At 31.6% G+C, this 12,080-nt stretch overlaps 1 protein-coding gene across 1 annotated transcript; it reads left to right on the forward strand.

Moving 5' to 3' along the window:
• Nucleotides 1-5,369: 5,369 nt before the first annotated feature.
• LOC148626480 (C-type lectin mosGCTL-1-like) lies at nucleotides 5,370-10,563 on the forward strand. Its single transcript, XM_088571233.1, has 4 exons — nucleotides 5,370-5,674; nucleotides 7,014-7,069; nucleotides 9,283-9,373; nucleotides 9,710-10,563. Exons 1-4 carry the CDS (start codon nucleotides 5,374-5,376, stop codon nucleotides 9,952-9,954), a joined length of 693 nt encoding a protein of 230 aa, XP_088427359.1. The 5' UTR covers nucleotides 5,370-5,373; the 3' UTR covers nucleotides 9,955-10,563.
• The last annotated feature ends 1,517 nt before the right edge of the window (nucleotides 10,564-12,080 follow it).

The following is a 12,080-nucleotide window of genomic DNA, read 5'->3' on the forward strand; positions in this document are numbered from 1 at the left end:
GTTTGCAAGGAGCACACACTATTTTAAGACGATTTAAAGAACTGGATCTGTCCAACAAGATGTACATACAATTCTTTTTAATTATATAGTTGAAAAATATATGCCAAAGTACTTTGAATAAATACTAGTCTGTGTAACCTTGTTTTATAAACATAGCTGGTCAATTAGTCATATTATAATTTCCCAGTCACTAGAAAACATCACGCTGTGAAGGCTAACACTCAAGGGATTTCTGATTTTTTATTTTGTTTTTGTAATGCCCCAAAAATTTGTACTGCTCCGGAAAATTTACGTGTTTCTTCGTTTCCGGTTTTGTATAATATTGATTCAATTGCATGTCCGGAATAAATAATGACAAAGTTAACATGTCAAACTTTACATCAAACAACTAGGTGTTGACCACGCACGGAGTAAGTTTTTAATTTTTGATTGTTTTCTATGATAGATAAGTGTCTCAGTGAATTAATTGATATGTTTGTATTGCCGAACTTTGTATAAAAAGGTGTATTTTGAGCGTCATAAAACAAACGTCCTAGATATTAACCTGTCACTAGTTTTGCCAGTGTATACATTCAAACTTTACATTAATTCCTAACCAAACTTGGAACTTTTAATGTATGTGTCATAGAGAACAACTATCTTCTGATTGAGTATAGACGTTTGTTGTCAACAGTTAACAATCATTTTGAAGTGTGTTTTGTCCAAGAGTTTTGCATTTTAGATGTATGTTTAAACCATTTTTCATCGTCATGATAGTTGAATGAATATTGTGATTATGTTTATGAGTACTTATATTGATATTTTGCACTGAATCTTTGCAAGTTATTTTTAGAATTTAAAACATTACTGCATGTATGGAAAGCCACATTGACAGAAACTTTGAAACATTTACACTACACATATTATCAAAATTGGGTTCATAATATTGAACCTGTTCTGTTAGTTTTGAATATTATGATTTTTGCATATTTATGTTTGTAAAATTGTTCTTTTTTGGTTTATTGAAGAATTTACCTTCTCCTGGGATTTGGATCGAGTTAATAAAGTTCACAGTTTTAATTATATAATGCTTATCAGTTTCAATTATTTTTGTATGAAATGCACGATATCTCTCTTTTGCGGGGAATAAGGGTTACAAAAGAAGCTCATACCAATGATTAAATGTTCCTAATGAACTAAGATGATTAATTTTTTTTTAAGATAAGTTTTATGTCGTGATGAGAATCTGATTGGACTATGACAAATGATCATGGCATTTGTTGGTCTTTTGTAGCTCAGCTCACCACAATTTCAGTTTAAAAACTCAATTCATGGATTTTAATTGTGCAATTGAAATCTTGATACAAAACAGCATGTTAAAATCTGGCCGACAACAGCATTTCCATGACCGACAAACACACCTTTTGCAAAAAAAAAAAAAAAAATCAAATAATGTGTAATTGATAGTATGTATAATTTTTTCCTTTTGTTTTAATTATAACTACTGTGGGTATGTATATAGTGACTTTATCATTAATCATGTACATCTTTTTTCAGGATACCAAAGATCGGAAATGGACGCTGCTTGAGATGAACAACTGAACAGACACAACCTATCTTTGAAATTTTATTGAGTTTGTTGCTACATCTACAAAATATAAAGAACTCTACAAATTTCATATCTCATGTTAAACCTGTTGTATGTGTATGCGAGTTTTGCATTAAAATATTCATAATTTAGATTGTTTTGAAAAAAAATGTTATTGAAAAACATTATAATAACATTATAATGAATGGTTGTTGAAAACGTTATTATAGCATTTCTGCAACCTTACATTGTTGAGTTTTAAAAACATTTCTAAAAAAATGTCATCAGTCTTTTAAAGGAAATGTTATAATAACATTATAGTGAATGGTTACTGAAAACGTTATTATAACATTTCTACAACCATATATTTTACGTTTTAAAAACAATTCTAAAAAATGTTTCTAGTCTTTTTAAGGAAACGTTTCTAAAACATTTTTATTACGTGTTTGTGCCCCGTGCAGAATAGGCCTGCAGCAGCGCTAAGCTTGTCGTAAAAGGCGACTAAATAGTGCTCAGAACCCTAGCCTGGGGCTAGGGCGCTTTGCCCACAGAGCAACTGGGATGTGTGCCCCAGGTGGTTGAATGGGGTACCCCTGGCGTGTTACATGCTGGAGTTGTCAGGCTATAATACGGAAAACCTGACCGCAAACCATGGTGGTGCACCGTATTGGGAAAAATGCCACGTTCCTTGCACGTTAAAGAACCCTACTGTGGTATTCTCCCGGAGTAGGAACCATAGGGCTCCACCACAGGAGGCTAAATTGCCAGACCCTACCCACCTCTCTCTATTTCCAGTGGCAATCAAAATTTGTCGACCCCATTGTCCTTGTGTCCCATCCCTTTTTCATTTCCTCATCATTTCATGTTCATTTTAGCATCAATTTCATGTTCATCGTCTGAATATAGCTGAAATATTGCTGCTCGGACGTTAAACCCCAACAAACAAAAAAAAAACCCCAATATTACGTGTTTGTACTAGCTGGGTAAATGTAAAGTTTAGTCAGTTGCCTGATCACATTTAGAAGCAGAAAAAAAATGTTTTAAATGTGGAAAAATTTGATTACTTGAATGAACAATAGATTTAAAGGATATTGATTATTATGTGATTGCTTATAATATTGATTTTCTATTAATTATAAATTTAGGGGAAAATATTTGTTTTTCTTCATACTTAAAACAGGACAGTCGTGTTGAATCAATATTTCGTAATTGACACTCAACAAATAAGTTCTGTATAGAAAATCATTTTGAAACATCCCCTACAATCTTATGTTTTGTACAACATTTTTTCAACAAGAATTGAATTGTACAGTAAGAATTGAAAGAGATATTACTCAAGTCACCCGAAATTCAAGTGAGGAACATCAGAAGAATATTAAATTCAAAATATTGTTCATTTTAGTATTCCCATTGTATATAGACTTTTCCCTACTGGTATTTTGTTTTTTTTTAAATTGATTTGACGATTAATGTTGCATTTAATCAATATATTACATAGTACGTAAGATGAATTCGTAAAATAGTAAATGAAATTTTAATTCTTTATTTTTGTTAATTAATGAATCATAATTTCGAAAAAAAATCCCTTAATATATTCATTAATGGTTAGCTTGCTGGATATCTGCTCATGCAACTGAATCGATATAGAAACGGAAAATAGATAGCAATAAACGTGAAAAACGTAGACACAGCACAAGTCATCACGAAAAAGAAACATTCCAAATATCTAAGCATCCCCTCCAACAGAAGTTTTGATATCTCCTAAAGAAAAGTGTAATGGACAGAAGGACAGGGTAACTACATAAGTTCACGTTAATGTAACATTTTACATATCCAAATCATTATATACTGGTAGTTGCACTATTTCGATAATTTGATTCTCTGTGGTCATATTGTGTCATCAGATGGTTATTTCTTTTACGAAACATGCTTTAAATTCACGAGAAGAGCTGCATGAAAAAAATGTTATATAACATCTATTATTACGCTTGATAATTGTGCATTTTGAGCTGGTTAAACGTATGTAAATTATTTTTGTTCAGTTTAATGATCAGCTTAAGAAAATAGTAAACGATTGTTTCATATAACTGTAAAGACAGGACCACTTGAACGCTATGCATTTCTGTGTATCTTGTATAGAAGTCTGATACATTAATTGAAAGGACCCACAGTAAAACTATCAAAAGTATCAATTAGTTGAGAGATACGCTTTAAAGTATTTTATGGATTTAATAAAACCAGAACTTGAATGATAAACATACCTTTGTTTATTAACAAAGAAAGACGAACAGGAGGTATATTGTAAACGATGGTAAACTTTATCCTAGTTGTTGGTATATCTAAAATAGTATACCGTTTAACTGTTATATTCAAAGAGTTAATCAAATACACCGAACGGATATGAATTAGGGCGTTTTCACAGCTTAAAACACCTTTGAGTCTATTATATTAGCAAGGACGAACAACTTGAAAGGCAATTAATATTGAAATGCGCTAAAAAAAATAGTACCAGGAACTATGGAGTGATCCAATATGAGACCTGGAGAGACAAGGGTCAAGTTATCATACAAAAAAAAAAAAAAAAGAAAAAAGAAAGAAAAAAAATAATAAAATAAAAAAAATCCCTCAAAGGGAAGCTGACAATTCTGTTACGGACAAGCCAGAAGTTTGCAATAAAACCCCTACTCTTATGAGATTGGATAAAACAAAGGAACTGGTTGATTCATCTTGTGTATTTCTTTGTTATACACAACTCTATGTTATACTTTATTGTGAGTTTTGTGTTATATGCACAAATTTATAACATTTTGCATGCTACCGACATTGGTCAAGAAAGCATATTGTATCACTTAGAATATTTGGGTATTTTACTGATGCACATGTCTTTACATATATTTGAATAAAACGATTAATCCTATAAGTTTGGAATTGAAAAAAAAAATCAGTAATCCATTCGTCAAATGCAACATTTGTCAAACGACACCAACCGCTATTACTTTAAGAGTTTTGAGTACCAGTCCACCTAAACTTGAGACACTGCATATGGAAGAGTGATACATTGTGTAAAAGAAACCTCAAACTAACAATATTTTTTCTGTCTACATATGCTTCATTTTTGCGTAACTAAGACTGATGATGTGATCAGGAACTGTTTCTGAACAAGATAAAATGAATTCGGTGGGTCTTTGACATGCATGAATCACCTCCCGTCCTATATTTATAAAAGCTGTTACTTGATTACAGCGTTTAATTATTATTCACAGAATGGATTCGTCGCACGTGAATGTCAGCAATATACCCGTTAAATAAAGGGTCTGTTATGCTTCCTTCGATATGACACATGTGTCAAATTCTTCAATGCACTCTTCAATCTAACTTATACATAAAACATATATAAATCTAACAAATCAAGGTGCATATGAACGTTAGGATTTTTAGATAAGTACCACTGACATCTGATTTAAAGCTTAAAAAACATCCGTAAAACTATTACGTAATGACTTCGAAGGTCTCATTTACTCTCAAGGTTAATTGAAAACCAAAATTAACTATTGACGCTATTTCAAATTGATCTTTAAGATTTTTTCCCCTAAAATGTTGTACATTAGCGTCTGTATTAATTAATGTCTTAAATAACTAATCGTTCCGTAGACCGTTCTAACATAAATGCATGTAAAACAATTATCGTTAACTGTTAATGTAAATTATTGAACACTACAAAAATCAAATATGCTTTTTGATTACATTTAAAAATAAAAACGCAACCTTATTTACGATATCAGTTTTGTATAATAACTGGTACTAAAATGTATATCAAAATAACAGGACTTGTCAAGGCTGTGTTGATTTTACATTTTGAATATGTTTACACAATGGAACGAGTAATAAGTTCTAGGTTTGTTGCACATAAGAATACACGAGCAAACTTTACACCAGATAGATTTGTTAACACTCCATCTGCTATAGCTTGTGCAGGAATTTGTCGTTCATCAAATGGTTGTACCGCCGCTAACTACCTTAAAATGGAGGAAGAGTGTCACCTCTTATATAAGGCATGCTTCCTTACCGAAAATGCAGTTGGTTGGAGTTTCATAACTATTCAACTACGTAAGTTGTTCTGTATATTTGCTTTCCTATACCGTTCTTTTTTTCTAAACATGCATATATTTTTCACATTCATTTTTCTTGTAAAAGGACATATTTATTTATTTATTTACTTATACAGTAAATTTGAATGTATATCAAACCCAGATTAACAAACAACCTAATAAAAAAAATTGAAATGAATTAAGATTAGAAAAAAAAAACAAAAAACACAGAGAGACTTAGAATTATGAAATGAAGAAATTTAACAAAACATGTTAACCGTGTTTTTTTTTCAAATTAATATTGTTTTTTAAAGTGAGAAGATTGCCAAATAATTATAATTAATTTGAAATTTATGTTAAAAAAAGGAAATCTATATAATAAATAGGATAATTTGGTTATCATTGTAAGATTTAACGAGTGCGTGGAACAAGTTCCGCACACTCGTTAAAATTAGGCGTTCTTCGGCACTCGAGACCATATTTTGGCTATTCACGATAAACAATTGTCCTATTTATTATATAGATGTCCTCTATTATTCTTTGCTCTTTTTCAACATTAATTTCAAATTTTTTGGACGGCAGAATAATATTAAAGTTGTGACGTTTTGGCGGAAAAAAGTCCGAGATTGAAATTACGGAATTTATTTCACAGTATGAATTATTGAGATTTATTACAATGTGAATATTCGATAAAACACTGCTATCTATATAATAATAAGCCACACATTGCACTGGTACATATATATACTATAAATGTATTCAAAGCATGATACGCTGTAAGTTTGAAAACGATCCAAACGTCCAGTACCTGAACCGATCCGTGCAACTAAAGTTGCGATCAGTCATCGATAACCGATCAGTTTCCAGTCAGTCATCGATCCATCTTACATATCAATTAAACCAGTGATCGCACAACGTAATCACAGAACAGTCAATATATATTACGGATTCTGTTGTTTTGTTTGTCAATTTTAACACATATTTACATAATGCAATGAATTTAAACATAATTGATAACTTTTATTCTGCACTTGTTTTATATTAAAAAAATACGATATATGGATTTGCTATCATAAATTTGAGGTAAAATTGATATGGTAATATATTGAATTCGATACAATTGAAATTTTTCAATTTACATCAAAACCGATCATCACATTTTTCGTGACAAAACTGCAATCAGATCAGTCACCGCTAATTGGTTATCGACCTGTCAGCGATCAATAAATCAATCAGAGGTCATCGATCCGTCACGGTTGCACGGATCGGTTCAGGAACTGTATTTGCAGTGTTTTAGTGGAAGGAATCTATGACTGCTATTGGTACGTAAATTTCTTTTCTTTTTTTACTTTGAACAGCGAGAAAGGATTTTTTATATATATCAAATCGAACGGAAACATGGAATGGAGCTAAGGTAATATATGTAATAATAACATCGTATTTCTGTTACTTTATTACTCTGGTTTTCTTTCCTATTTACATATTTAAGGACCTCGGGCGTCTTTTCATACTAGCCAAAGAAATAGCGGCAACAGTAGAGGAATGAAGCGAGTTCCAACTATTCACATTTCGATTAGTTATCGAATTTTTACTAACCTCTGTTCTAGATACGTGTTTTGACAACTTGTAGTTGTGACGTCTAGTGTTCAATTCATTCATTTCAAATAAATCGTTTCATTCGTTTTTGTAAAATTTGTCGACATATTTATATGTTTCACACATATCTTGTTCTCTTCTTTGTTGTTTTCATGGCACGAGTTCGAAAGAATTGATTGCCATGCGGATACCCTTTCTTTGAAACCTTTCTTATTCTTCTATATCTTGAATTAAATAAGGTGACCATGTTACAGATCCGTATTCTAACATTGGACGCACAATTGAATGTGAGAGTATAGATATTTTCTCAGTCGTTAATGTGATAAAAGACCGTCGTTTAAAACCCCAAATTTGATTTTTCGTTTTCAAAAAATCATGCTACATATGAAATATGAATGTCTGAATGCAAGTTATTTGACACATTAACACCTAAATCTCGCTGACAGTCTTCTTTGGTTAATGATTTGCCGTTCAAACTGTATAGTCAAAACTTCTGTGAACTTTAATAACAGAACATTTTGCTTCGTTAAAATTCAATGTTCAAGTTAGAAACCAAGCCGATAAAGTGCCCAAATCTCCTCGTTAAGCTTCTCTAAAGTAGATACCTCTCAGTACAGTTTGGTATCATGGTTGAAGACTTAAGCAGTGGAGCTTACAGTGTCTGGCATATCGATGAACGCCACTTTCGACATTTTTCCATTCACTAGAACCTCCAGGTGAAACTACTCTCAGTTAGAAAAGAGACGATCTGACGCAATATGTCACCACAAATGTTAATGTTACTATGTTTGAATGTTAGTCTTTATTGAGAAACCGTATCGGAGGCCTTTACAGAATTTAGGACAATACGATCGGAGCTTAGGCTATTATTATATGATTTGTTCAAAGAAACTGGTCAATAGTTAAAAGCACAGGTTCGAGAGCTTTTCTTGACTAATGGAGTAATTTTTGCATCACGCCAGTCGTGGGGAACACACCCTCATCTCAAAACAGGTTACATATCAAAGACAAAGGCAAATCAAAATCCAAACACTTACGCGGAACACGTACGTGTATACTATCTGGCTCAATTGATTTAAACGGCAAACATATCGTGAATTTTTTGTGGACCATATATTGAGTAATGTTTAAATCACATAAGGCACGATTCAAAAGACAAAGGGATAAGTCAGAAGAATGGTACAGAGATTATTGGTGAGGTCAAATATAAAAAAACAAAGAATTTCGGCTTTCTCTGTATCGGTGGTTAGTTGGTCACCATTGTGTTCTACAACGTTGTAGAGAATGAAGACTTGGAGAATTGTACCTTGTAATTCCAACAACGCTTCGAATTGTCCTTAATAGAACTAATAAGTTTTTCTCGACTGACCTATAAGTTGACCAAGGCTGATGATGAGGTTAATTGGCTTTAACAGTTCACTAGTTATATTGCTATTCACGAGTTGTAGATTTATAAGTCATCCCAGTTAGTAAATTGTCTTGAATTGTATTTACGAATCTTTTTTGATTAAGGTGACAAAGCTTGAAAATTATGCCAATCAATTTGTCTGAAGTTAAAATCTACAAGTACTCCGTTGTTTTGTTAGAATCAGATGTATTATACAGATGTTATACACACAAATTTATCACATATCAGAGGACATGACACAAAAAAGAATTACAAAAACTCATCTAAATATTCATACAATTCAACCAAAAACTCTTTGAAACTACTTATAAATGATTAATATTAAACTTGCAAGCTAAGAGTGCATAAGTGCAGGTTCCGGAAAAAATACATCACATTTGAATAGTATTCATCATAAAAAATAATTACATAAAAAATGAATTTTAAAAAATAAATAATTAGATATCTCATAATTGATAAAATAATTTTAGAATTCTTTTCCAGTCGAATATTGTATGAAGAAAACATACTTCAATTTATATCATGTAAATTACAAGCCATTATCGTTTACTATAAGTTTATCGAGGTATCTGAACAAGTTTGTTGCTGTCGTTTTTACATTTTACATTTTGTTAATATTTTAGAACTATTGTAATTCGATCGGTGGACAATTGGCAAACATACTTTCGCAATCAGACAACCATAATGTAATAAAAAGGGTAACGCCGTTTCCAGGTATGTATGAGAGATCTTATTATCTGTTTGAATTAAATCTTACCAGAAAAAAACCAAAGTAGTTAAATAAAAAAGCAAAAAAAAAAAAAATTAAAAAAAATAAATAATAAAATAAAATAAAAAAAATAAAAATGAAAAATAAAAAATAAAATATAATAAAAAAAAATTGAAATTTTTTCATATTGATTTCAAAACAACTTGAATTTAATTTGTTATTTGATAAGTATAAGCAAAATTTCATACTTTTAATTTATAGTTTTCTTCAACAATATGACTCTGGGATTCGTTAATTTGAAATGTAAAATTGATTCTAAACAGCATTTTTTTTCATTATAGATATAGCGTCAGTGTGGATAGGAGGATCCGACCTTGGAAGTGAAGGTGATTGGTACTGGTCAAACGGTTGTCATTTCAATGACCAGGATTTTAATTTCTGGGGACCGAACCAGCCTAATAACTATCTTGACAAACAGCACTGCCTAGCAATTTACAATTGGGTTAATGAAGGAGGATTTTTTTGGGACGACGACATATGCGATGAATACTACTTCACCTTCATATGTGAAATACCGATTGTATAAATAAGACTATATCAATACTAATCTACTTTATTTAATTCTATACTTCAAAGTAAGGGAAAATTACATTAGTTTTCATTTTGGTAGCATTTTCAAGATCCATCAAGATTCCATACGATTTGATTTCTCGAAGTTGTCCATGTCTTCTAAATCGTGAAAAATTTAATACTTCATTAAGACTTGATCGAATATTAATGGTGTGAATATGTAGAACATGCCTTACCTCATATCGTCAATGTATTGGTAAAATTCATGCACAGGAAATTTACGTTTCCACAGTATGAAAGTCATGTAGTCCAGTTTCTGATAATTACTGTCAATAATAATGTATTACCAGTTATTCGGCCGCTATGCAAGATTTACCCCTTGAAAACGCACGTTGTTGTCAGACGACGATAGATTATTTGACAAGATGAGGTGACAAATTTTTCTACTTAACAGCAATACTAGTAATCCGTAAATACTATACATGTATCAATGCCGTTGTGGTACCTCCGATTTAATGCTCTTTCCAGTACTCATGAATTCAATTCGACAACGGGAAATATTATTATCGGTTTATCACATGACATTTTAAAATCATTTGTTTTATTAGCTAAAGGTTATATATCGAACCGGGAGCCGAAAGGCTCAAGGGATAATATTAACCAAATGATATCATAATTAATAAATAATGATAATATTAATCAAATTTTAACGTCTATATTTTGTGTTAAACAAAGTTGTCATTTCAGTAGGCTGCATCCTGTCCTACATTGGTATTAAGTACCAGTCCATATAAATTTCAGACATTGACTATGGTTAGGTGATTCATAGTATAGAAAAATCCATGGAACAAATGATGCTTTTTTGCTTTTCATATGCTATATGTTTATGTGACAATGGTCTTCTCTGTATTTAGGTGTGTACTTTTGAGAAAACTACACCTTAACCACCTACTAAAGTCAACCAAATCAAAACAAATAAAGGACAATAACTGTTGCAAAGTGCTAATTTCATGTACAATTAATGTAAATTTTATCTCAAAAGAGCAACGTCAAAATAAGAAACTACGTCTGATTATGTGGTGTATAGATGTTTTTAAACAAGAAATAATAGTGAAATTGGTGGTTTTTTAACATGCATGAATCACCTCATGTCTGATGTCTATAAAAACTAATAGTTAATTTTTTGCCTTTCAAAATTGTGTTATCCACCTCTTGCAAATATTAAAAAAACAAAGGCAGGCGCGTCCCGGTCGTGGATTTAAAAAGGCGCAACAATACATTGTGGATGGTTAGGTTATATAAGCGTGACCTGGCCGCGAACCCTTAAGGTTTGTGATAAGAACATCCATCTCACATTTAAACGAAAAATGTTTCTGGACGTGATTTTAATATTTGAGAAGTTTTTTTTTTTTGAAGCGGACATTCCAATTGCAAAGGCGTTAATGTTAGGAAACTCAATAGAAGTAGACCCCACCCTTAAAATTGTCCGGAAAAGGGAGATTTGACGTAGCGTCAATTTTACGACACATATTATTGATAAAAAAACTACGCTAGAATTTATGATAAATTGATTTTAAACATTACAACACTGAATTGGTATTTAGAAATGAAATCTGCAATTTTGATCCAAAATTCCAGTGTCTCATTTCTGAGTTTCATGACTTCCCTTTTTCTCCCGATCATTGTGACCGATGAATACCTAAATTCCGAAAGCGGCAGGTTTTCATCTTCACGACGGACAAGACAGTTGAGGATTATGGACTGTATTGTGAGATACAATTATCATCGATGAATGAGACACAGTGCAGCAGGGATCTATCTATCTATCTATCTATTTTTTGTTTGTTTGTATGTCTGTAGTTAAGCACAAATGACATCAGTGATTGGATTTTAACTGTTTATATTGAAGATAGTCTTTGTCCCTGGATTACATTCTTTCGGTTACCGCTATAACCTTGGTTCCCTTGATTACTCTTTTTTTACATTTATGTTGTGCATTGAAGATAAACTTGACATCAATGAAACGTCTCTGACTATGTTTTACAGTCTAAATTCCCACAAACGTTTCTTAAATAGCTCAAGCAAATAGTGTCAAGGTGTAATTGGTTTTTAACTTAATTCAACATTGGATATACATCAGCT

This window comes from Perna viridis, chromosome 2, assembly GCF_037379345.1.
Source record: "Perna viridis isolate PV_CMFRI_1.1 ecotype Kerala chromosome 2, ASM3737934v1, whole genome shotgun sequence".
NCBI classification, from domain to species: domain Eukaryota; kingdom Metazoa; phylum Mollusca; class Bivalvia; order Mytilida; family Mytilidae; genus Perna; species Perna viridis.

What these genes read in the sequence shown, in the direction of transcription:
- LOC148626480 (XM_088571233.1), top strand. Translation starts at nt 5,374, where the DNA reads ATGTATATCAAAATAACAGGACTTGTCAAGGCTGTGTTGATTTTACAT. An exon ending in TTTCATAACTATTCAACTAC is followed by an intron (nt 5,675 to 7,013) that starts GTAAGTTGTTCT and finishes TACTTTGAACAG; the next exon opens with CGAGAAAGGATTTTTTATAT. An exon ending in AAGGGTAACGCCGTTTCCAG is followed by an intron (nt 9,374 to 9,709) that starts GTATGTATGAGA and finishes TTTTCATTATAG; the next exon opens with ATATAGCGTCAGTGTGGATA.